At 37.5% G+C, this 27675-nt stretch overlaps 1 protein-coding gene and 2 long non-coding RNA genes across 3 annotated transcripts; 2 read left to right on the top strand and 1 right to left on the bottom strand.

The window, feature by feature from the left end:
- The first annotated feature begins 2473 nt into the window (after window positions 1-2473).
- Window positions 2474-20484, top strand: LOC113639578 (ethanolamine-phosphate cytidylyltransferase-like). The gene is made up of 13 exons (XM_027141508.2): window positions 2474-2817; window positions 7346-7434; window positions 8305-8466; window positions 11767-11833; window positions 12069-12153; window positions 12253-12294; window positions 14428-14566; window positions 14666-14748; window positions 14957-15034; window positions 15128-15193; window positions 15313-15378; window positions 17237-17325; window positions 19455-20484. Exons 1-13 carry the CDS (start codon window positions 2696-2698, stop codon window positions 19567-19569), a joined length of 1203 nt encoding a protein of 400 aa, XP_026997309.1. The 5' UTR covers window positions 2474-2695; the 3' UTR covers window positions 19570-20484.
- Window positions 12728-13370, bottom strand: LOC125138721. Its single transcript, XR_007137944.1, has 3 exons — window positions 13231-13370; window positions 12968-13081; window positions 12728-12870 (listed from the first exon to the last, which is right to left on the bottom strand). It is a non-coding gene; the product is annotated as an uncharacterized LOC125138721 (long non-coding RNA).
- Window positions 20485-23033: 2549 nt separating the features above from the next.
- LOC125138879 lies at window positions 23034-26335 on the top strand. The gene is made up of 4 exons (XR_007137982.1): window positions 23034-23353; window positions 23943-24110; window positions 25221-25284; window positions 25786-26335. It is a non-coding gene; the product is annotated as an uncharacterized LOC125138879 (long non-coding RNA).
- The last annotated feature ends 1340 nt before the right edge of the window (window positions 26336-27675 follow it).

The following is a 27675-nucleotide window of genomic DNA, read 5'->3' as shown; positions in this document are numbered from 1 at the left end:
TAAACCCTACAGATTAAAAATGGGATGTCATTAGCAGACGTCTATCTAGCATTAACTATTTTTTAAATGTAAATTAGCTTCCCGACTAAAGGCAAGCTATGTCGGTTCGTTTGAGCAATATTAATTAGGCATGTAAACTAACTAGCAATTTTAATATAATTTCGGATAATATTAATGTACAAATTGGAAAAATCTTAACTCAACACACACGTAATAGTCACATTAGCCTTCTGCTTGTTTTTTGTGGGGTCTTTGGAAAATTTGACTGCACATGAAAACACACTTCTTGCTTTCTTCGCTAAGTCTTCCATACAAAACCTTTTCATGGAGTTTCAAAAACTTAGAATCTAAACCCTTAAAGAACCTCTTTTTAGTGTTTATTAGGGATTGTATGCTTATGGAAACACTACAACTTTCATACTTTGGATTAAGTCTCCATCTGCTGGTGCGTCAGAAGGAGGACCACCAATCTATGGAAATCTGCTCTATTGAATTCAACATTATTGGGTTGCTATTATACTCAAGGTGTATTTTAATATTGTTGCATTTAAAGCACATTGTGAATGTCTTATAGGCACAGCATGCTATCTGACAAAGAAAAATTTATATTGTTACAATATAATTGTTACATGTATATAATTACAAGATTTTACAAAGAGAAAATGTTGACCTGCCAAAAACTGAGACTGGCTAGAAAAGCAAAACTTCATTACACACTTCACATTTAAGACATATTGTCATGTGTGCTATACAGATCAATCTTATAACACCATAAAGGGGCCATTTTCTAAACTCAGATTATTTAAATGAATTTAAAAACAACTGTCTTATATATTACTATTGTACTATTATATATTACTATTGTACTATTATATATTACTATTATACTATTATTACTAACTATTATATATATATATATATATATATATATATATATATATATATATATATATATATATATATATATATATATAGTATTAATATTTAAAGTGAAAATACCTGGTCACTCAACACCAGCGCCATCACCAAGAAAGCCCAGCAGCGTCTCTACTTCCTATGAAGGCTGAGAAAGGCACATCTCCCTCTCCCCATCCTGACCATGTTCTCCTGAGCAGCTGCATCACTGTCTGGTTTGGGAACTGTACGATCTCGGATCGCAAAACCCTGCAGCGGATAGTGAGGACAGCGGAGAAGATCATTGGTGTCTCTCTTCCCTCTATCATGGACACTTACACCACATGCTGCATCCGCAAAGCCAACAGCATTGTCGATGACCCCACACACCCCTCACACACACTCTTCACCCTCCTGCCATCTGGAAAAAGGTACCGAAGCATTCGGGCCCTCACGACCAGACTGTGTAACAGTTTCTTCCCACAAGCCATCAGACTTCTCAATAACTGAACTGTACTATACTGAGCACAACATACACACACATCATCTGTATGGACTGCACAGACCCTCACAACACACACACACTGTTTTGCACACTTTTCTGCGTTTTTTTTCACATACTGTCCAGTATTTCAGCTGTTTTTGCACATATTGTACAATATCTCAGCCATTACGCACATACTATACAATATTTCAGTCATTTGATGTTTTTTGCACAGCTCTATATATTATCCAAAGGACCTGAACATTCAGTATTTACAATGGTCAGTCGGCACTGTTTCTGTTACTGTTTATTGTCCTTTGTGTATTGCATATTTTGTACTTTTTGTATTGTCTTGTAACTTTATGTCTGCACTATTTTTTTTGTCCTGCACTGTCTTTTGTCCTGCACTGTCTTGTTTGTCTTGTCCTGCACTGTTTGCACCAGGTTGCACAGTTGCACTTTATGTGGCTAAGACTACTTACATGTACATGTCCTTAGCCCTGTCTTTGTTTTATGTAGCACCTTGATCCTGGAGAAACGTTGTCTCATTTCACTGTGTACTGCAACAGCTATATATGGTTGAAATGACAATAAAAGCTTCTTGACTTTTTGACTTGATATATATATATATTTGTATTTTATTATACTCCTCAACTCCTACACACATTGTGCCTTACATACATCTGCACTATTTTATTATGTGTATCTATCTATCTATCTATCTATCTATCTATCTATCTATCTATATATATATATATATATATATATGCAAAACAATAGTTTATTAGTTTCATATGAAACTAATAAACTATTGTCTAAAGTGTTTTTTTTCTTCAACACACTACTCTTAAACATTTATCTTAACGTGATAATGTGTGATAAATGTGTGATAATTATCAGATACTATTACTTTACTCCACAGTCTATTACTCAGACTGTTATCACGTGATGCTGGAGCCGTCAGTAAATAAGTCTCTATCACAGCTGCGTCCTATCTGGTGTAAAAACCGACCAATCGCGGATGATTATTTCTGTGTACTGTGTAGTACGGTAGTGTGCACGCGTAATCAGTGCGCTATTGGCTCACTGTTGACTGGAGGCGCTTATCGTACGACTCCGTGTGCGCGTGACGCCATCATCTCCCCGGCAAGAACAGGAGGCGTGGCCGCGCGGCTTCGGAGCGTCACTGCCGTAAATGTCGAAAACACGGCTATCCTGCCAAAAGGACGTACGAGCTATATTACGAGTAAATATTTTCCGTCATTAGTAGCAGTAGACTCGGAACAGAACGCGTAGACATTTCTACACGGTAAGAAGATGATGAAAAACGGACACCATCAGGCGGTAACAGCGGGTGACGAGGCGGAGAGCAAACCGGCGGCAGTCGCCTGCAGTCCCGAGAAGAGAAGACGCGTCGTGAGAGTGTGGTGTGACGGATGGTAAGTTCGCATTATTTCTCTACATTCTACACATTTACAAAGAGCACCTATAGCCATTTAGAAGCTTGCTTTAGAATGAAACGGTTTAGAGGATAAATGCGATATTATAAGGAGCCTCGTGATGCGTTTCACTGCGGCACTTCCTTAAGGACCGACAGTGTTTAAACGCATAAAGATCCGTTATTTTACATTTCTGCTATTTAGCACACACCCTCATCCAGAGTGACTTACATTTTTATTTCAATTTCTAAAAAAAAACTGAGTCATTGAGAGTTAAAGGTTAATAACCCAGCAGTGGTGGAAAGCTGGGATTCGAACCTATGATCTTCTGATCCGGAGTCCAACGCCTTAACCACGAGGCTAAAATGTTTTCTGCTGAAATTCCGGAATACTGAAGCAGTGGTTGCAGTATAAATAAAATAAAATAAAAATCCTCACAGAGAATTAAAAACTTTTCCCTTTTGACACTTGGATGCTACACTAATGCTTAAAAGAGTACACGTCATACATCTTTCCAGGGTAAAAGATACACACAAACGCTACCCATGAAGTACCTACCACCGCAGTAGTATAGTTTATTACCCTTATTTTCTGTATTTTTACTACATTGCATAGAGTAACACCAATTCTTGTAGACATACAAATGAAGTCATTAGGCAACACTTGAGCCCAGTAGCTTCGCCTTTACCCCATTTACGTTAGTCCAAGGATTCAATGTTAAGGTTGGAAAAGTTTCCTAACAACACAGTGAAGCATGTTCCCTTACACATCAGGAAACACCTGCACCTCAAAAAACTATTTTATAATCTGTCCAACTCCTTAATATACACTGATCTATTTTATATACCGTATGGATTGTGCATACTTTGTTGACTGAGAGTGAAATCGCACTACAACTTGAATATAGAACTTTAGTGAATTTTTATGCCACAGGCAAGGTCGCATTTGCATGTGCATTGTATTATGCATTGCATATAGACTGAAATGTACATCGTCATGTTAAATATCAGTCTGCATGGGAAACAAAATACTAGCAAAGTGCTTATTAACAAATTATTACATTATATCCCGATGTCGGCAACAAGTTATTACACAGACATTCAGACGAATGCATATGCAAATTAGTTCAGTTATTGTTATACATTTATATTTTTGTTATACATTTACGTTGTACAAACAGCAGAAGTATCACCTTGGGTGTTCATTCAGCACCAGGGAAATTGCTGTGCTTGTGAATCTGTGTGCTGAGGGATTTCCAGGAGACTTACTAGAATTTCATGCAAGTCACATTGTCTCTCATCACTAGATCAAGTCTACCTGTATTTCACCAGTGAGCAAATTCAAGTCACCATACAACCCATAGTGCATAATATAAATATTAATATCCCATATTAATATACATGGAAAAGACATTTGAAATGTGTCATATGTGTGACTTGCTACATATTTTACAGGGTGGGACTAGTTTTAGTCTTCCTTTTAGAATGTTTGATGTTATCATCATTTTTAAAAGCGTGGCTTTTCGCTGTCTTGGCCCTCAGTGAACACACTAACAAGTGAGCCATTGTTTACAGAACGTGTTCGTGTCACTACAGCCCATGTGGAAATGAATGTCACAGTGCTTGCTTTGAGGGCAGAATGTTTCTTTCATGTTCACCTGGGTCTAGTGCATCTGGCTCCTATATGAAAACCAAAAAAAAAAAAAGTAGGGGAAATGCTTTGAATTCATGTACATGCCCACCAGGATTATGGCGGCTTTCTCTTGGAGAATTCCAGCCATTTCTCTCTGCCTCCCTTTTGTACATCAGTGGAATGTTGTGGAATTTTTCACATGCCGTAATATTAAAACGGTGGAATCAGCAGAGTAAACATGGAGCATCAGTATACCTTCAGGACCTGTTGATAATATTTGGCTCTATTTAACAAAATACACAGTCTTACTCAAAGTTTCATTTAAACAAACCCGTTAACGGTATAATCTATTTTTTATACTTTTTCTACGTAGGTTCTGCTCCTTATAATCTATTCATCTATATTATACGACATAGCCGTTATCCATTAACAACAATGGAAACAACAACGATGTGAATTAGAACGTGCAGTTTTTATAAAAAATTAGATGGTTTTCTTACAGTCATGGTCGTTTGAAGTTGTCTAGTAAAGGAGGACAGAAAAGCGGATGGCAGGCTAAGACGAAAAATCATAGTGTTTGAGAACAAATTTGAAACAGTGTTAAAGAGATAATTATGTAATTACAGTGAATGAAATTTCAAGATTAAGGCAAATTCTTATTAATTATGTATTAACAAGACACAAAACTATAGAAGCTAACCACCAAATCACTGAATTCTCTTGCCACACTTGGTATCAATACCCATACATTATACTAACAATACTAATACTGTGCTTATTTTATTTTTAACACCATTGTCTCAATCTTGTGACAGGCTGAACCATACAAAATGTTTTGATACACAGAGCTTTCAGCACCTGACCACTTCACATGGCATGTGCATTACATAATATCTTTATTTGGGTTCACGAAACATTCAGGGTCAAAGTCTATATCATTGTGACAGAAAGATCCTGAAGTTCAAAGTCTGCTCGGACTAAACATAACTTTTTCCCGTGCTGACGTAATCAGGTCTGTACAAAGTGCACGATGAGGTGACATTGACACGTTTGTGAGATGGTTAGTAAGATAATCTCTTGTTGCTCAAAACTGGCTTTTCTCCAACTGCGTGATAGTAATTTTGTTCTGGACTGTCACGAGTCCCTTTAAACCTACACTAGAGAATTTTTTAATACAGCATTATTTAATCTTATATAAGTAGCTGAGAAGCCTGTGTGTTCAGATTTTAAGTTATTTGAAGCCATAAACTAATTCATCAGTTTTATCGGTTACCTGATTATTGTACAGTACATAGCTTTCATTGGTCTTTCTGTCTGTGATCTTTTCCTTGATTAGTGGAGCACAGAGCTCAGGTGCTGTTTGGGTGTCTGCTAACCAGTTACATACTTAATATTTCATGGTTCTTCAATGATACTGTTCTGATCATGAACCTTCTTAAAGAAACAGTGGGGCCTTACACTCCATGATATATAAATATACATATAATGGAGTGGATATATATACACCCACACAGAATGCCATCCGTAACCAAGCACCAGCTTTATCCACCCCTCCCATTCAGTTCTCGGCCTCTAAACAACTCTTCATATAGAGCTGGATCTGCCATTTGTAGCCTGATCTCTCTCTCTCTTTTTAATGTTGATTCACTATCACATGAGCAGAATGACTCCCTTATTACATGCAGGAAGTTTAAAGGGGCACTTAACCAGGAAATGCTAATGTTCTTACAAAGTGATGAAACCATATAAGAAACATCATCGTGAGTTTGTTGTGCAAAGAGTTTTGTAGTGCTTTTGCTAGTGTATCGGATTTGTGTCGATTTATCTTGATAAAGATAACATGCATCCAAATTTACAGCATAAAATGTACTTGGCTGGTAAAGTCTTTCAGGCCATGTTCACTCATTGAAGTGGAAGCATGAGACAAGCCATTATATATACCGGTTGTGCTGTATTTATCCAATCACGGCTGTATGGCGCAGCAAATGTAAAAATAACCCCGGGTAAAGTGTGAGCAGCATGAAAAGTGAAACAAGATAACCCATGATTCTGTTTATAATGGCCCAGGCTTTGTCACCAATGTACCAGCCTAAAGATACCATATACCGTCGAGTTCAGAAGAAGGGCAGTGGTTTTCTTTAAGGGCACTGAATTAGTTCATTCTTTAAGGGCACTGAATTAGTTAAATTGATTTTTCTCCAAAAAATTCCCCAAAAGACAGTTTTCTCTCCAACTCCAAAAAAACATGCTTGTGCATGAGTGTGTAAATGTGTGTGTGTGAATGGCATTGAGTGTGTAGAAATCATTATATTTTCAATTTCCTCTCTATCTATTTAGTTCTTTATTTATTGTTGTGAAAAGTCAGACATGCAAAGTAAAAATGTCATTGTATTGTTTAAACCAGTGTGTTTTCACCGTTTGTTCTTGAATCTTGAATCTTCTTGTGTTTAGAAAAGACCTCAGATGCACAGCAGCCCTGACCAGAGTTAAATAAATGAACATACTTCATCACTAGCTGTTGCTCCGTATGACAGTTTGCGATAATATCTAAAACCCAGTCTAGCTACTCTGATTAGGCCATCTGTCTAATCTGGAGGGACAGGATCCATGTAACTTCTAGTAACTCTGTATCTAGATTTCACAGAAGTCCCTGCCATTCAGGTATGGCTTGTTACGATGCAAGTTTCTTTGAGGGTCAATCAAGCTTATCAACCAAATGTAACTAATAGCATTTAGGCTTTGAAGGGCTCTCATTTGCGCAGATTGAATGCATAGTGAACGCATAGTGAACATCTTTATAGAAGAGCTTTTTAGGTGGCTGTTGGATGGTTTTTGAACCAGCTGCCATGTGTGTGTGCTATGGTGGAGTAACTGTCTTTGTTTGACTTTCTCTTAGCTATGACATGGTCCATTATGGACATTCAAACCAACTACGGCAAGCCAAGTCAATGGGGGATTATCTCATAGTGGGAGTGCATACTGATGGTGAGTGACACACCACACAAACATTATGTAACCTTCATCTACAGTTGAAATCATAAGTTGCTTACATTAACCACTAACAAAATTGCAGTATGTTTTATGTTTAGTTCTGCTTTGAATTCACTTTTTGAACCTGAACTTATGGATGAACCAGTTAAAAAGTTTACATCCGATTGAATCTTATAATCTTATTTCTGAGTTTTATTCCTAATATGCATAATATCCAAAAAGAAAAACTTCATACACACACACACACAAACACACACACACACACACACACACACACACACACACACACACACACACACACACACACACACACACACACATACATACATACAAACATACATACGTACATAAATACAAATACACATACATACACACACACACACACACACACACACACACACACACACACACACACACATATACAATGCATACATACACACATACATACATACATACATACATACAAATACACATACATACACACACACACACACACATACACATACACACACACACACACACACACACACACACACACACACACACACACACACACACACACACATGCATACATACATACATACATACATACATACATACATACATACTGTACATAACCAAAATTCAGTAAAAGTGACAAAATATTGTGTTAACATCTTTACTATCTTTTTAGCTAGCAGTAGCATAACAGCCTCTAAGACTAAACTAAAACTAAAAAACTTAACTAAAATTCTCCTTATCAGTCCCTTCAGGTCCCAACATCACCATAGACTTTGACATTTTGTCACAATTGTCCCTTTAATGGCATTATGTCATATGTCCATGCCACACATAAATTCTTATTCTGTCCTCCCTAAACCACAGAAGAGATTTCGAAGCACAAGGGCCCACCTGTCTTCACACAGGCCGAGAGGTACAAGATGGTGCGCGCCATCAAATGGGTGGATGACATAGTGGAGAGTGCGCCGTATGTTACCACTCTGGAGACTCTGGACAAGTACAACTGTGACTTCTGTGTACATGGAGGTACAAATGATCAATATTACATTTGCAGCAGGCTCTACAAACTTCAGCGATTAACATTTGCAATGATGAATGAATCAGTATTTTCCAATATTTTCCCAAACGTTTACAGTTTTTTACGATTGTTTACATGCAATTTTGAAAACAGAGTTCTTTTTGTCAAAATATAATCACAATTATCCAAACACCACAATCAATTAGCAAAATTCCTAGATTGTTTGCAAAATGACACACTTCAGTCAAAACATACACACTTCAGTCAAAACATATACACATATTTGTGAAAATGCTATTTGTTTTCATTTAACAAACACAGTCATCAATGATTATACACTATTGCAGCCAGTTTCACACTGCTGTGATAAATAAAAAACACATTTGTAAAAAAAAAAAAAAAAAAAAAAAATAGATTTTTGGCCAGACTTTCTTACTGTATGTAAGAGATAATTTAGGTGAAAAAAAATAGTGAGAAACTCACAACATTATTCATGATTTGTTTTGAGATATAAGGAGAATGTAGACAAATACTGTAGGCCTACTATAACCTTACCAAGCACTCCACAACACTTGATGCTGCAGACTGAATATTTCAAGTATTTATTTCAATACTTACAGTATTTCTTACCATAATCAGTTACAGTAATCAACCAACAATGATATCAATTACTGTAAACAAATAAAATCTATAGACAAATAAAAATTACTGCATGAATTACAGTACATACACTTTGACTCTAAAGAAAAGTAAAGTAAAAGTAAACAGAAATGAAAGAAAACTACTGTAAAAGCAACAAGAATACTGTAACTATCCGTCTCTCTGTCTGGCTGGATCAGGCCATAAGATTTCATCCACATCACAGGCTATGTCTTCATTGGCAAGGCACCGTTGGAAGAATCGCCTTGTGTGACGAATCCACCCCTGCACTGAAGCTGCTTCAATTAGATCACATGCCTGTTCCATGGCCTGAATGGGGGCAAACGGTCATAAGGCCGCAGGTCATATACCTTCCACCGCCACGCTGAAAAAAATTCTTCTATAGGATTCAGGAAGGGGGAGTATGGGGGAAGGTATAAAACTTCAAAATCAGGGTGATCATGGAACCAGTTCTGGACCAGAGCAGCCCGATGAAATGAGACATTGTCCCAAACGACAATGTACCGCATCTGGTCCACTTGGTGTAATGCTGTGACAATCTCATGCAATCGGTCAAGAAATGCAAGTATCAGATTTACATTATAGGGTCCCAGATTTGCATGGTGGTGGAGGACCCCATTTTGTGTGATAGCAGCGCAAAGGGTGATGTTACCCCCTCGCTGCCCTGGCACATTGGTGATTGCCCTGTGCCCAATTACATGTATTACATGCTTCATGTATATTTGATTTTTCTTTAGGATTCGACCTAATGTTGACAGAGAGACTCGTTGGATGCTATTGAAAATATTGTCATCATTGATGATATTGGCTTGGATTTCTCGTAGCCTGATACAATTATTGGCCAAAACCATGTTCACAATGGCGGCCTCTTGTGCACGACTAAACATAGGGCCCCTTCCACCTTGGTGTCCTCGAGCCTCAATCCTATGTAAAAAAAAAAAAAAGATAAAAATAAATAAATAAATATATATATATGCAGCCTACTGTCAAATGTCAAAGTAAACAATATTGATTATACAAGCTTCAGTTTCAATGTATACTGTGTGGTTAGCTTACCTGTTTTCTCAATGAAATGTCTGAATTACTGACGCAACAGTATTTCTGCTGAGATTTGGTTGAACTCTTTGTCCAGCTTCCATCAGTGTCAGTCCATGGTTGATAACATGGTTAATAAGTGTTGCACGGATTTCTCGAGTCAAATTTGGTCCTCGTCTTCTTTGTTCAGGTTCTATCACCTCTTCAAGTCCTTCTCTACCTCTTCCACTACCTCCTTCTCCTCTTCCTCTACCTTCTTCTCCTCTACCTATGCCTCTTCCTCTACCTTCTTCTCCTCTACCTATGCCTCTTCCTCTACCTCCTTCTCCTCTTCCTCTACCTCTACCGCCTTCATCTCCTCTTTGAGCTCCCCCTCTCATTCTCACTCTTCTTCTTCTTCTAACTCCTTCCATTTTTGTTGAAGACAGGTGAACTCACCTGCTGCCTTTTATAGCACACCTGAGTGCTGTGTTTTCAAATTAGCACATGTGTGCTTCCACACCTGGTAGATGTGTTTATCCAATTCGTTCATTAGTGTGGTAATTGGCAATCCGGTGCTTTGTAATTACAAGGAAGTAACCTCACAATCCTTATCTGTGTCTAAGGTGTGAAAATGTGTGTAGAGTTTTACAAATCACTGTGTGTAATGTTTTGCAAAAAGGGTGAAGCAGACATTGTGTGTAATGTTGTGCAAATCTGTGGAGGTGTTTTGCTCATTGGTGTAAAATTTTGCTAATTGTGTGGAAATTTTAATTTTAGTGTGTAAACAATCGTAAAAAACTGTAAAACACAACACTGGCAACATGCATGTTTGGCTTAAATGACTGTTGGATTCATGAAATCCTGTGGACACACACAAAGTTTAAACCACGCAGCTGTTAATAGCACTGAACACTATACACATATATAACTATACGGTATGACTATAATACAGTATATTGACTGGACATTTAAGTATTTAATCACACTCTCCAGTGTCACCCAGATGAGGATGTGTTCCTTTTTGAGTCCTTTCCATGTTCCTCATAATATCTCAGGGATTTTTTTCCTTGCCATAGTTGCCTTTGGTTTGCTCATTAAGGAGATAATTATCAGTATCAAAATATCATTAGGGATGTTTTTATTCCTGTAAAGCTGCTTTGAGATAATGTTGTTAAAAGCACTTTACGAATAAACAATGTAGTTAAATTGAGATGAACTCAATTTCATCTCAGAAAAGTCAGACAAAGTTGCTCAGATCTTTATGCTAGCTTTCGTACTGCCTAATACTGTATATCCCACCCTTAGCACTTGTAATGACATAATCAATGTTATCTGTCTGCTTTTAATGTTATGGCTGATCGGGGGTGTAACTATACAGCATATAGTATGATCTGATCTGAATTTATTTAACAGATTGCATATTTTAATAGATTATTCATCATGAAATACCACTTGTGTGGTTTAACAAAGATTTTAACTTAATACACACTATATCTAAAAGTTAACTTTTTTTCGTAGAGATCTTCTGTATAAAAAACATCAATTCTTTTCCTAAATCATGGTGCAATGATTTAGAGAGATTGCAGTCTTGTGTTGGACCCTCATGATTGAACATTTCTCCTTCCATTTAGATGACATCACTCTGACAGTAGACGGAAAGGACACATATGAAGAGGTGAAAAAGTCAGGCAGATACAGGCAAGTGTCAAACTGGTCAATGGTGTAAAAACTGTGATAACAGTCTAATCCACTATCACACCAGTTAGTCACGGTGTGTGATCCACATCCATTTGTTCAGTCATTCATCTACAGTAACTGCTTTATCATGGTTGCAATGGATTTAAAGCTTTATCCTGGGAACACCGGGAATGAGGCTGGAATCCACCTTGATCTTTAACCATCTTGCAGGTGCTGAATAAAATGTCTTTTGCAGAGAGTGTAAGAGGACACAGGGTGTGTCAACCACAGACCTGGTTGGCCGCATGCTCCTGATGACTAAAGCTCATCACAGCAACATAGTGAGTCTCCCTTTATTCTTCGTACCGTTCCAGACTACACACTTTACTGCTTTATCTACAGCAATGATTAATCGGCCCTGTTTTTGTCTCTCCTTTCAGGGAAGTTCAGATTATCAGCAACACACAGACAACTTTGGAAGGGTGAGTGTGTGGCAGGATTAGAAGAATGGGAAGTCACCCATGCCATTTTCAATTCTGTCTAATTCTAAAAAGGTATTATGTACAAAGGAATTAAATATCACCTGTGAGACAATGCAGAAGAAACTACTCCATGGCCAGTCTTACAAAGGGGTGTGTTGTTTTGCAGTTGGTATTTTACTTCAGGTGGACTGGGTACAAGATTTTGCATCTAAAGTGTGAGTAATGGTGTCAATGAGTATGCAGTGTGCCCTGCAGTGGACTAACGTCCTGTTCCGAGTGTATCCAGAGAGTGTAACAGCATTTGTCAGAAAATCAGAAACATATCAAAATCTGCTTGTTTCTAGATTGTTTGTACACATTCCAGAATTATAATTTCCTCCGCTCTTCTGAGAAGGCTTTACACTAGATTTTGGAGCGTGGGTATGGGGATTTGTGCTCATTCAGCCACAAGAGATTTAGTGAGGTCTGGTACTGATATTGGGCACGAAGTGCATCCAGTTCCAGTTCATCTTTAAGGTGTTCAGTGGGGTTGAGGTCAGGGCTCTGTGCAAGCTACTAAAAATCTTCTACACCAGCCTTGGCAAACCATGTCTTCGTGGACGTTGCTTTGTGCACAGGGCCACTGTCAAATTGGTGATTCTTGTCGATTGTATGCTTCCAGCTTTGGTGCAACCATTTGGGGAAGCCACATTATTGGGTATGATGATCTGATGTCCACAAAGGTTTGCCTATATAGTGTATATACTGAGTGCACCCCAGGCCTTCTTGCCTAACATCAGAACCTAACCTCAATGAATGCACTTTTGACAGAATCAGCAAATTCCCACAGCCATGCTCTAAAATCTAGTTTAAAGCCTTCCTGGAAGAGTTGAGCTTATGATAAATGTGGGTAAAATAGGAAGTTCAAAAAAAAAGTGTGATCAGATGTCCACAAACCTTTTGCCATATAATGCCTTTCTAAAAATGACCTTTGCATGTTGTTACGCAAATATCATCAGTTTTACCTTTTGCAGTGATTATATTTGTACATTTGAATATGTCTGGGCCATAAGTTTGACACATAAGGGATTAGCAGATATTTCACATCACATTTGTGTTACTTTGTGTTTTTTTTTCCGTGTTTAGACTTCACAGGCCTTTTCATCCTGTGCTGCACTTGTTGTTTTCTACTCCCGTTTTCCCTCTTCCCACTTATCCATTCATCTTTGCGTTGTGCTTTCACACGAGAGTGCCAACTTGGCAACTTGTGGCATGGAAAGACATAAAGACCACAGCTGTGATTCAGATCGAGCAGTGTTCCCAAACAGGACACCACTGAACTGCTTTAGTTGCTTAAAACTGGCAATTCATTAATACCTCTATAAAGGGAAAGACGAAATCTTTATTATTTCTGTCATCTAGCAATGAGCTTCAGAGCCTTTGACAGTGTATTTTCAGTTCTCAGAAATTCTAGGGAATTAGCCTTCCATCAAGGGGGTAAGTAATAAAAAACATGAACTTTTCAGCATTTAAATTACTAAGTAAAAGTGACACAAATCTGATTTTCTGGCTTTATGCGACACAGCTCAGTTTTTCCAGAACTGTGTGAATTTTTTTTGGTCATGCAACATGAAACGAGAGACGAAGACAAGTTTATTTGTTCATATACATTACAGTACAGTGGAATTCTTTTCTTTTGCATATCATAGCTTGTTGAATTCAGAGCGCAGAGTCTGTTCTGGTACAGCAGCTCTGTAGCAGAGAGACTTTTAACACTATCATGAGCAGCACTGTGGTGGGATGGGGAACTCGATTAACATGTTTTTGGGGAATTGACAAACCAGCAAGGACCCAAAGAAACTGAGGACTGGTTTATTGATGTGTGTGTGTGTGGCACTGTAGGGGACAGGTGCATTCACCATAAAGAAAGAAATAGATAGATGTTTGTGATCAGTTATCCAGGTCTCACTGTGATATACCTGAGCTCCTTTATAAGAGCACCTCAACTGGGAGGTTAGTTTAAGGAAGAGTGAGATGTAAAGCAAACACTTTACAATAATCAAGTTAATAATCAAGTTTAATCAACATTAAGTTTCCTTTATATACAGTATGAAGCACAGGAAGTCAATTTACAATTTCATTTTTATCCTGCAGGGTCCAAAGGGTCACAGTCCCTGGACAGGCGTGTCTCAGTTTCTGCAGACGTCCCAAAAAATCATCCAGTTCGCCTCGGGGAAGGAGCCGCAGCCGGGGGACACCATTATATATGTGGCTGGAGCCTTTGACCTTTTCCGTATCCTAGCAGACTCACAAGATCCATTCACACTTGAGCTGATATTACTTTTATCTTTTCATTTTGAAACATGGTTAAGTTTGACTTAACTTTCTTCAGATATTGGCCATGTGGATTTTTTGGAGGCAGTTTACAAGCTTTCGGACAAGCCATACGTTATTGTCGGGTTACATTTTGATCAGGTGACTTCATAGCATTTTAATGCTTTCTGGCAGTAAAGTCTTCAGGAAATAAACATATAAAAACAAGAACTAAACTGTTTTGGGGCAGTTCATAGCATTAAATGTGTAATAATATGAATATCTCATTTATAGCCTATTATTATACATTAATTATGGTATACAATAGAATGGTATATTTTATTTTATATACTTATTCATTTCATTTTAGGAGGTGAATCGCTACAAAGGAAAGAATTACCCCATCATGAACATCCATGAGCGAACACTGAGTGTTCTGGCCTGTCGGGTAAGTCTTGTTGAGGCTAGCTACAGTGTGTCCCATTGATTATAACTAAAAAAGCACACGTTTTATTATGTAATTTTTTTTGTCTTTTTGCAGTATGTCTCAGAGGTGGTCATTGGAGCTCCATACACAGTTACAAAGGATTTGCTAGACCATTTTAAGGTACGAGTCAACTATTTCTGAGCGTAGAAACATTTTAAATGATAAATGCTTTGCAGTCACTGCTTTCATTGTTGTATCTGTTTGGGTTTGAGGATATGCCTAATCCTTTCACTGTGCAGGTGGATCTTGTTTGTCATGGAAAGACTGAAGTGTTTCCAGACCGAGATGGCTCAGACCCCTATGCCGTGAGTACTTAAAACCTAAACAACAGTTTATTTGACCTTTTTCACCACATTTCATCACTGCCGACTCCAAAGATAACACAGTTAGACACTGCCTTCAGTAAAGTCAGCCACCAGGTGGTTCCATTTTACCAATTAAATTATTAAATTCTCAGATGATACTGCAATCTTGGGGTTATTAAAAAAGGATGGAGACCTGTCAGAATATTTTTCAGAGATTAGAGGATTTGAGAACTGGTGTGATAACAACCACCTATCTCTAAATGTAGGTAAGACAAAGGAAATGGTGTTTTGATCCTAGAGGAGTGGGTGATCACAGGCCACTGAGCATCCACAATCAAAATGTAGTACAGGTCTCATCATACAAATACCTTGGTGTCTTTTTTGATGACTCACTAACATGGCATATACATGTGGATAATCTCTGTAGTAAGATACAACAAAGATTGCATTTTTTACGTCATCTGAGAGTTCATGGGGTGATGACAAATTTATGGTAATCTTTTACCAGGCAGTAATTGAACGTTTAATCAGATACGGTATGACAGTATGGTTTGGGAATCTGTCTGTGCAATCGAGATCAAAGCTGATACGAATGATACAGAACATACTGCTTGGAAAATTATAGGAGTGAAAGAATTGACACCATTGCAAACTATGTACGAACATGCCACTGTGAGACACGCTGAGAGGATTGTCTGTGATTTGTCCCATGTTTTGAATACAGAGAATGAGTTTTTGCCTTCTGGCAGGAGGTTCAGAGATCCTCGCTGCAGATTAAATAGATTTAAAAACTCTTTTATCCCAGTGTCTGTGAAGTTGTTAAATAGGGGAAGGACATAGTTGTTATTTTATGTATTCAATATTTTGTGAATTGTATCTGTCTAATGTGTGTATTGTATGATTGCAGCATGGGTGATGGCCCAAGACAAATTTCCCTACTGGGGACAATAAAACTTTACCTTACCTCACCTTACCTTACCTCACCTTACCTTACCTTACCTCACCTTACCTCACCTTACCTTACCTTACCTTACCTCACCTTACCTTACCTTACCTTACCTTACCTTACCTTACCTTACCTTACCTTACCAACTGCATTTGGGGTGCTTTGAGTGTTTCAGTAACTGATGATCTCCTGGGATGTTCACACAAATCAGGGTATAAAAAAACATTGACTGTGTGACACTTTTGTGTGTTGAAAAGCATTGTTGATATGAGAGATCAGAGGAGAATAGTCAGTTTGTTTTGAGATGCCAGGTATGATATACTAACTCATATAGTAGGGCTGTGGTGGCTCAGTGATTAAGGTGTTGGACAACTGAGCAGAAGGCTGTGAGTTCGTCTTCCATTATCTCCAAGCTGCCACTGCTGGGCTCCTGAGTAAGGCACCTGCTCTTTTTCTAGCTGTCCAGTTTCAGTGCAACTAGATGTTTCATCCTGCAGATTCTCCACCCCAGGATGTTTCTTGTTTTTCGCTCCAATCTGTGTAAACTGTTATGTGTGAAATTCCTAGGACATCTTACACCAACAACCATGCCAATGTTAAAGTCACAGAGATTACACTGTTTCCCCGTTCTGATGTCAGACGTGAACATTAACAGGAGCTTGTGATCTGTATCTGCAGGACGTGAATGCATTGAGCAGCTGCCTCATGATTGGTTGATTAGATAACTGCATAAATGAGCCAGTGTACAGGAGTTCTTAATAAACTGTACGGTGAACTTATTATACTGTCCACGCTTTAGTTACATCAGGTCTAATATTTCCATTAGAGTATTTTATTACACAGTGTGTCACCATGTGTATCTTTAACTGTGTAGTTTTTTTATATGGATGTGTGTATTGACTTGCTGTACAGGTACCTATGAGGAAAGGTATACTGCGGATTGTGGATAGTAGAAACACTCTCACCACCGATGACATTGTGCAGAGGATAATAAAAAACAGGTGGGCTTTTTTTCTTCTTTTTTTCTTTTTATTCCCAGCATGTGCTTGACTGAGAAATGCTGCGCACTTTATGTCAATGTGTTCATGGTGCTCTGTGTTGATGCACTGTATGTCCTCGCATCCAAGGTTTTACTCGAAAGTGATTGTACACCCTGTAACTTCATGTTTTTAGGTAATCCTACTTTTACTAAGACAAAGATTTAAAATCTTCACTTGAGGTGATGCAACTTTGTTCATGTGTTTATTTGGCTACATGGAAAGCTTAGCCTTCTTAGAAAAATCAATAAAATGAGGAAAGGAAATGTATACACTATATAAACTATATGGTTATAAGTTTGTGGACACCTGACCATTACTCCTCTATGTATTTGCTGTTTCTCAGTCACAGTGCCCCTGTGCACAAAGTAAGATCTATGAAGACATGATTTACTCCAAGACTGGAGTAGAAGGACTCAAATATTGTGCACAGACCCCTGACCTCAACCCTAATGAACACCTTTGGGGTTGAATTGGAACAGTGATTAAACCCCAAACCTACACTAATATCTACATTCTTGTGGCTGAACGAGCAAATCCCCTCAATCACGCTGTGAACTTTAGACCAAAGCCATCCAAGGAGAGTGGAAGTTACTATTCTAAAGCAAAGGGGAGTTCGAAAAACACATACTTGTTACAGTTCAGTTCAAATGGGCATATTTTGTCCTGTTGTGTAAATGTATACACCTCCTCATCATCTGGGCAGCATTTTAGACCTTTATTAAAAAGCATCATAAAGTAAAATATAGCTGCAAGCAGCGATGGCAGGCCCTCCCACGTTTTTTTTATTGCTATACGGTGCCGCCCAGAAAACAATGCACGTTGGGCAAGTGCATGAAGTGGGTAAATATCAGTGGATTATTTTATGTTGTTACTGACCCATTTGGGGACTGTAGGTAAATGAAACCCCACATTTTAGACAAATGGGGGCGCTATTGAGCCACTTAAGAGACACACCTTTGTCTGACCTTTTTGTCCACACTTAACAGCCGAAAAAATGGCATTCCATGGCAACGGTGTTTGAGATATCAAAAATCCCTTCACAATTTCGCATGAATCGCATGAATCCTCTAGGAGGAGTATTTAAAAGTTCACTACATGCAACTGGAAGTGTGACTGACACACTTCCTGGCACCTGTTGGTGGCGCTATACCCGGGGCTCACAATAAGCACATCGATGCGATCGGAATCCTTGGCCGAACATACACACCGCGTGTCATCACAATAAGACATTTTTTGCTTTAGATATTAGACATTTCCTGTTTCTCCGAATTCGCCATAACTTAGTCACCTCGCCATGGCAGCACCGTTCGAGATATCAAAAAAATCTCGAAAATGTTCACCACTTTTGATGTCAATCGCATGAATTCCCTAGGAGGACCATTTAAAATTTCACCGCCTGCAATTATGAAATAATCCAAAATGGCTGACTTCCTGTTGGGCGGAGCTCATAGTTTAGAGCGCGAAAGTTGTTCGGGTCGATGAGATCTATATGCATACCAACTCTCGTACATGATTGTACATAATTGCCCGATCTGTGGACAAATGTTTGTTTTTGCATTACAGGGGGCGCTACAGAGCCCCCCTGCCACGCCTGTGTTCCAGCCTTTGCCCAAGCCTAGCGTCGCCCGACTCTGATGTGTGTGCCAAATTTCAAGAGTTTTTGAGCATGTTAAGGGACCCCAATTGGACAATGTGTGCAATAAACAAACAAACAAACAAACAAACAAATAAATAAAATAAAATAAATTAAAATAATAATGATAAACCCGAGCAAAAACAATAGGGCTTCGCACCAGTCGGTGCTCGGGCCCGAATAATTGTCTTTTAATGTAAGTCATTTTGGGGATTTTACATTTGAAAGCATTTAAAAAAAGGAATAAGAATTTTCAAAAGTTTCACATAAAACAATAACAAAACAAAACAAAAAAAAATCATCTTATTATGGAATAATATTTAACAGCAATACCAGACCATGCGTAATGGACTTCAGTTCACAGTGTAACACGAATGAGACAAGGCTTTGATAGTCCTGCTTTTGGAAAGTTATTTCTTTTACAAACATTCACAAAGCAAACTTTTGCATCTGCCAGGCTGCTGTTCGAGGCCAGGAACCAGAAGAAGGAGGCGAAGGAGATGGCAATGATCCAAGCCATGAAGCGGCGGGAGGAGGAAAAGGCTAAAGAGAGATCTCAGGCTGTGCTATAGAGAAGCTGGTATTCATGTGTAAACTCTGACTCCAAAACCTCACCATGCCCTTTCTGCAGATGTGTCCTCATACAAGTTAATTACACAATCATTTTAATGTTGTAAATCTGTCTGCTCCCTGTAACCATTCCTCTGTGTTAAAACCATACAAAAGGTCTGATAATACGTTATATGAACACTACATGAAGCCTTGTCAGAAGGGATTTTTATTGTTTTAATATTTGGGAGATTTTTTTATTAATGGTGGCATTCCTGCATGAGTTTTAGCATGTGAGAAGGTGTGTGTGTGTGTGTGTGTGTGTGTGTGTGTGAGAGAGAGAGAGAGAGAGAGAGAGAGAGAGAGAGAGAGAGAGAGATCAGAACGTTTGTGATCCTCACGGGCACTCCGGATTTAATGTTATACCTTTCAATCTAAATCTGTCATCACACCACTTACATCATACTGTAAATATGTATTTTATGTAACATGTACCTAATATAATAGAGCTCTTTATTTGACTAAGTAATTATTTAAATAATAATTACTCTGCATGAATAACTGTAAGATTATTCAAATGATCGTACGAATGGTTATTTAATTCCATCTCGTTTAATGGCACATAAACCAGAAGCCTGTACATCATGTCTGAGAATGGCTTTGTTGTCTTCTACCGTTTGTCTTTTTTAAACACTTCACTTTTTTCTTTTTTCCCCACACATAGATCTAATCTTAGATCTAATCTAAGACAAAAAAAGGCATAAAAAATTGTCCCAGAGTGTTATTTTTAAAAACATTTATAATTAATAATTTACATAGTAAAGTGTGTCACTGCTGTGGATGATATATAGCTATAATATTCTGCTAACTTGGGCCATTTCCAAAGCTAATTTCAGGAGTTGATGGATTTTTCTCCTACAATAAATGATTAATGTTTACGTTTCTGTTTCTTTTTTCCTTAAAAAAAAAAAAGCTGGTCACTATTTAGTGTATTTTTTGTGTAGGTATGACTGAAAGACTAATGCACAGTGCGGTTTGAAGGCTGCATGCTGTATGACAGTAGAGTCCGATCATATCTGGAAAGAGATGATGTGAATGCAGGACACCCTTAGTTTATAAGGAATAGTTTATAATCCCTGAAAACATCTGGTGCTCATTTACTTATGCCAACTCAGATTAATAAAAGCAGTTGGTGTAATGATAAATGATTTGCATTTACTTTTGCCCCTCTAAAAACAACTGGGAAGTGAAATGAGTACATACAGTATGTTAATAATATAGGGAAAGGTTAAATGAGCTTTCAACCTCAGCAGAAGCATCTGTAAATATCTTGGGGGAAAAAAGGTTTAAACCTTACTCTAGCTCTTACACCTTTGCTCTGCTCGTCTAGCACTCAATTCTGTATGGTCAGGCCACTCTTGTCCTTAGCTCAATATAAGAGAGAGTGGGACACATCATCTCAGGTTCACAGCATTTTTTCTTTCTTTCAAATTATATATAACGAAACATAATTTTGTTTTATAACTAAAACATATACTTTTTTACTAGACAGAAGAATAGTGAACATATAACTTTTGAGGGGAACATGGTCAGATTAATACTCTTTTAGCAATTTAATCTGATTTAATAATAAATGAATGAATGAATGAATAAATAAATAAATAAATAGATCACACATTCAAGATAATGCCAGAAAAATGTTTATTTCTTTTTTGATAAATTATATATTAAAAAAGGCTTATAATAAAGCCAAGTTTATTTATTTATTTATTTGTTTGTTTGTTTGTTTATTGCTAATTATCTGTCTGCGTAGGCTATCTTTGAAATAGTTGAGGTATACATGATTTGTTCGTTTTTCTCTCCTCCTTTGGACACAACTCAAAGTACATAGCAGATGCTGTCTAAAGGTTCAGGGCTTAATAACTTAAACATAAGTTCCTTCTGATCTTCTCTGATGTTCCTTCTGAACTTGCTCATGATTGAACTAACCAGCAGAAGACTTTTCCATCTCTCCTCCTTCCCTATTTTTGTTCTTAAGTGTTATAAATCCCTGGTGCATGAGGATAGCTACATAAAGCTCCTAGCTTCACCTCTTCATCGACTTGCCCCTCGTTACTTGTGTCCTGCAGATTACATCCCTATCTTATTTTCTTTTCCTGTTTCTCATACTGCAGTAAATAAAAGTAATAAAAAGGGAATTGTGTGAATTTACAAGACCGACTGCATGTTCACAACTGAGATTCAGACTAATCAACTCTGCAGCCTAGAGAAGCATTGAGAGAACATATAAGATTAGAACTGAGAGATTATAGAATAAAGGGTTACTAAATTTTCCCTTTTTAAAACGAATATTTAAACAAAAAGCTAAAATTGCTAAAAAAGATCAGTGTAAAACTTTACTTTTGCTAAATGTTCTTTGTTTGAAAAGAAAAGTTTGAATTAATCCCCCTTCCCCACATACAGTGTTGCTATAGCAACCAGTAAATGCAGAACATTTTAATCATATAAGTGTAGTTTAGTCACTAGAGGGCGCTGTGTGTCTTTTTTAATTTAATCTCAAAAGCTTTAAAAAAATAAATAAATGAAATTAGAAGAAAATATTGTAAATAGAGCATGTAACTGCTATAATTTTTTTCAGAGTAGTAATCATTTGTGTTTGTACTGAATTGTCATATGTACATTATTAGGTCATGGAAAAACAAATTTTAATCATTAGTCTAAGTCCATGTTCACTGTCAGGTATCGTCTCTGTATATGACATCTCTCTGTACAGTTATGTGAGAACTGTATGCTCATGACATGCAGCTACGTTGGGGTTTAAACTCTGTGACCACAGTAGAATTTAATATTCAAGATTCTTTTATATTTTTTAGTCTCTGATTAAATATGAGCAAATTTGTGATGTTGACCATGTTAACTGCTTTGTACAAAGGGATTTACTCAGATGTTCCTCATGTCTAATCTCTTCTATTGAAGCATCTGTTCAGACGACCTTCACAAGGTTTTGCCAGATTTAGTGCACACTGTTATTAAGGAAAAAGAAGACAAACCTCAATAAATCTGTCAAAGATTCAACTTTTCACTCAATTCAGAAATTCTACATCTAATTGTCATAAATTAGCACAACAGTAGCGCGCAGCGGCCACTCCGGATACAGTATGGTGCTTGTTTGAACATACAGTATTTACACTGGTCAGCACTGTTTCTGTGTATTGTCTTTTGTGTATTGTTTTTTATTTTTTGTCCTGCACTGTCTTTTTGTCTTGTCCTGCACTGTTTGCACCAGGTTGCGCAGATGCACTTAATGTGGCTAGGACTAACTTACTTAAGTCCTTAGCCCTGTCTTTGTTTTTTGTAGCACCATGATACTGGAGAAACTTTGTCTCATTTTACTGTGTACTGCAACAGCTATATATGGTTGAAATGACAATAAAAGCTTCTTGACTTAAATTCTAAAAGAATTCAATGGATGGTGGGTAATTTCCTTTTACTTAATTTGGACAAGACAAAAGTATTTTTTCTAGGATTACAGGCAGCTAGAAGTAATCTGATAATTTTGTAACACTGGATGGCCTTTTACACATTGTGTGCAGCTGTATAAAACATTGGACTTGGTCTTGCTCTCATTTTAAGATAATAATAGTACTTTTTTTCATTACAGAAATATTGTAAGAACAGAAAATGTCACTGTGTGGTGATGACAAAACTAGTTCATGATTTTATTATTTCCAGGTTGGACTTTTGTAACATCTTGTTCTCTGGATGTTCCAGTAAGCGCACAAACAAGCACCAGAATATACAGTACAGGTATCTTACCCATGCTGTATTGACTTCCCATAGAGTTATAAGTATAGGAATATAGTTATTAGCATTTTATAAAATGACCAAAATGCCTCTGAATGAGATCATAGCTAGGAGTGAGATTACTAAAATGTACAACATGACATGTAGATCTGAAATCATTATATCATTAATGCTATGCCAGTACAGAAAAACTCTATAATATTTATAGTTTTTCTCTCTCCTGACTACAAGCTAACTTATATAATATATACTGAATACATTTAACATGATGTTGATACTGAAATCTACTGCTGATTTACTTTAATTGATTATAATAGTTATAATAACTGACTGCTACCAAACCCACCGCAGTGTTATGTAATATAATCGTCTAAACACGAAGCTGCAAATAAACCCACTGACTGGCTTCATACTGCTCTACTGTGAAGTGTAGAATTATGTCTATAGAACATCCTTGATCTCTGTCGCTCTTCCGTTTCGTTCAGTACAACTCATTCATTCAGTTTATCTCCGAGTGAAGAACAACGGAAAAGACTGACGCCCTACTGTAGGTACCATGCGTTATATTTAACGCTTTATCTTGTGTGTGTAGGAGTAGAGAAGTGTAAAAGGTCTTTTGTGATCTCTTACCTTCTAATGAGCTGTGGGCATTTCAGCAGCGTTTGGTCTGATCAGTGGGTCGAGCTGCTGTGTAGGCTACAATGAGCACTCTTCAAACTGCTGACATTATGCACAGGCCCCTCATGTCAAACCACACAAGGTTTGTTACCCATTGTGATCTTCTGATGCTAATGCTATCCCTTTCATGCCTGTTTTCAGGGTTTTCTTTTTAGTACTGGACATCCCACCTTGCTGTTGTTCACTGTTTATTGTGCAGCATGATAACAATCTCTTTGAATGTTCATCATCAACAAACACACAATTCATTTATATTTCCAGTGTTTAGCAGACACCCTTATATCCAGAGCGACTTACATTTTTAGCTCAGTTTCATACAACTGAGAAATTGCGGGTTACGGGCCTTGCTCAGGGGCCCAGCAGCGACACCCTGGTGGACATGGGATTCGAACTCACAACCTTCCGATATGGTAGTCCAGCACCTTAACCACTAGCCCCCTTTTTGTTGTCTTTTCTGTCTTTTAGATTACATTACGGCAAGTGTGTTCCAACTTAGTACTGCCTCAAAATCTTTTCTAACTAAACGAGTAACCGTCATCAAACTGACATTCAGAAATGTCTACTGCTGTTTCTCGAAGATAAACTAATCATTAAGGCCAACTGATTACATTTTAAAGCTCTTTGATGGACAGATGAATAATCCATGCACTAAGACCTGTGGCCTTGTCAGCTCAGTGATCAGAACTCGATAAATGCCATTGCTTAGGATTATTTATTTATTTATTTATTTATTTATTTATTTATTTATTTATTTATTTATTTGTCATTCCCTTGTATGCCCACAAACTCTACATCACTTAATACATGATATGTGAATTTGAATGCATTGTGAGCACTGCATTAACCCATTGAGGTTAAAAAGTCGTCCCTTTCTCTTCTCCCCATCTTTCTTAACTGTATTGTGTATTATTACATTGTATATTGTACATCAACTGTATTTATGGGTTTATTCAATTATCTTATCATTTCTACGATAATAACTAATTTGTTGCAGATGTAACAAATCAAGTATATAAGTTGTGCTTTACTTAAAAAAAAAATAATAATAATAATAATAAATGTCAAAAAATTAATGAAAAACTTGCAGCTGCTGGAAAATAATCTTTGAGCTTGATGTCAGAACATCACAGCAGTCAGGTATTGATTATTATATCCTGAAATATCACTGATCTTGATATCTTCTGCTTTCCAGACCTACCTGATCCATCCTAATGATCTACTTCTGGTTGGAGTCACATCACTTTTGTGAGATTGCTGTGAGATGCTAGTTCTGAATAGTATATGTTATAATATACTATATTAGTATAGTATATCTTATAAACACAGATGGAAAGTAGTGCAGTTGCTGACTGGATTTTTGAAAACAGGAAGCATGAGAGATTGTAAAGTAAATGGCAAGAGCCATGCAATTTGGTGCCAATTTGTGTGCAAGGCAGGTGTTGTTTCTCTGTAATGTGCTAATTGTCTTCAGCTGCGTGCAGTTAGCATTAAAATGACGCAGCACTTTTGTGGTGGTTAAAACATTCTACATTGTAGTTACAGTAAAAGTCTCTAAATAGATTCATTTTGTGATTAGACAAAAGGGATAATGTGACTCAAAATGCTACAGCTGCATATGTCACAGTTAATGTTAACAGTTACAGTTAATGTATACGTAGGTGTGATTTCCAGAATTCTGATCATTTTAAAATAGTCATTCATGGATATCATTATATTATTAACTTTCTTTTTTTAATTTTTTTTACGTCTTTTCACAGATTCACCTAAAACTGACACCTGGACTTTAACTGTCCAGCTTGGGTGAGTTTGTGCTCATGATAGCTTGAGTGGAACCTGATGTGGTCTTCTGCTTTGTAGCTCATCCATCTCAAGGTTTGATGTATTGTGAGTTCTGACATGATTTTCTGCTCACCTATACTACTATACACTTTCTGTAAGCTCAGGCCAGTCTGCTCATTCTCTTCTGATCTCTATCAACAAGGTGTTTCAGTTCACAATGACTTCAGAAGAAGTTAAGCATTTTGGAATGGTACAGTCAGAGCCCAGATCTCAATCTTATCAAAATCCCATCGAATGCCTCCAAGGGTGCTGAGCAGAGACAATCCCTTCACAACTGGCTAGATCTGGAGCATTTTCTCAGAAAGAATCGAAAAAGTTTATAAGTGAAGTTGGATTACTTTATATGCAGTTGCACAGATGTTATATGACTGTACTGTATTATTCATTTATTCATTCATTTTCTACCGCTTATCCGAACTTCTTGGGTCAAAGGGAGCCTGTGCCTATCTCAGGCGTCATTGGGCATCAAGGCAGGAAACACCCTGGACATAGTGACAACCCATCGCAGGGCACACACACTCTCTCATTCACTCACACACACACTATGGACAATTTTCCAGAAATGCCAATCAACCTACCATGCATGTCTTTGGACCGGGGGAGGAAACCGGAGTACCCGGAGGAAACCCCCGAGGCACGGGGAGAACATGCAAACTCTGCACACGCAAGGCGGAGGCGGGAATCGAACCCCCAACCCTGGAGATGTGAGGCAAACGTGCTAACCACTAAGCAACCGTGCCCCCAGTACTGTATTAAAATATTACAATTTTCTTTCTTAGAAAATGGAATTGTTCAGACTGGAATGTATAAGTTAGGGTCATTGTTTATTTCAGAGGAGTTTTATTTTTAAGTCTATAATATCCAGGTGAAATTGTCCACTTTAAAATGAATGAAACTTGATCATATATAGTAGTTTTATGCCATTTATGCTACAGAATGCTTTGAGTGGTTGTTTTATTAACTGAATGCTATCATTTTTATAGAAATGGTTTGGCATTACAATTATATTACATAACAATTATGAAGGCTAAACCCAGCTAGAGGAGGCCTCATACTGTGCTGTGATTCAGACCCATGAAATATTGATCGCTTTTTACTTTCTTTGATCCTCCACACACTTAAATTTCTTCTCTTCATGTGTGGCTCTTAAAAACTAGAAGTGTTCACTACCAAACCTGTCTTTGCTGGAAAATCCACTCATTCATTCATCTTTGGTAAGTGCTTTATCCTGGTCAGGATAAATGTGGGGATGTCATGCTGGTGTTCCGAGTGTGAAAGAGAGGATAACGTTTGTCACTACAATTACATCTAGAAATGAAATTGCCAGTAAAATGTTTCATTTGCCTGGTCTCACTGGCTTTCTGATGGGATCTTTACTTCTGCTTATTGGGATAAATTGCCAGCTAGCCTATTTCCTGCAATTATGGATGTGTCACAAAGTGCTAGGCCAGAAGTGTTGCCAAATCTGTTTGATAATAGCAGTGCATGTTCTGAGTGAGTTGAATGTGTTTGTACCCTCAGCTCTACAATTATTGTCACACTTGGTAAGGACTAAAAAAGGCTAAACATGTTATGGAAAAGAGGTTTTTTTTGTTTAATTAGCTTAATTTCAGACTGGATATATGTAAGAAGCAAAAAATTAATATAAGTAAGTAAGTAAGTAAGTAAGTAAGTAAATAAATAAAACCAAATAATTAAATAGCTTGTGTTAAGAGCTAATTTAATAAACTATGTCAGAAGTCTATTTAACAGATCGTATGGCACTTATAGCAGCTGTTCTAGATGTAAATTTACTAATCCAGCCACTG

The sequence above is a fragment of the Tachysurus fulvidraco genome, chromosome 15 (assembly GCF_022655615.1).
Source record: "Tachysurus fulvidraco isolate hzauxx_2018 chromosome 15, HZAU_PFXX_2.0, whole genome shotgun sequence".
Classification (NCBI taxonomy): domain Eukaryota; kingdom Metazoa; phylum Chordata; class Actinopteri; order Siluriformes; family Bagridae; genus Tachysurus; species Tachysurus fulvidraco.
The sequence above is the reverse complement of the archived record's forward strand: the minus strand, read 5'-3'. Positions and strand labels throughout refer to the sequence as shown.

Excerpts from the sequence above, each read along its gene's own strand:
- LOC113639578 (XM_027141508.2), top strand. The coding sequence starts at position 2,696 with ATGATGAAAAACGGACACCATCAGGCGGTAACAGCGGGTGACGAGGCG. Across the intron at positions 12,295-14,427 it reads ACACAGACAACTTTGGAAGG|GGTCCAAAGGGTCACAGTCC; the intron begins GTGAGTGTGTGG and ends TTTATCCTGCAG. Across the intron at positions 15,035-15,127 it reads TGAGTGTTCTGGCCTGTCGG|TATGTCTCAGAGGTGGTCAT; the intron begins GTAAGTCTTGTT and ends GTCTTTTTGCAG.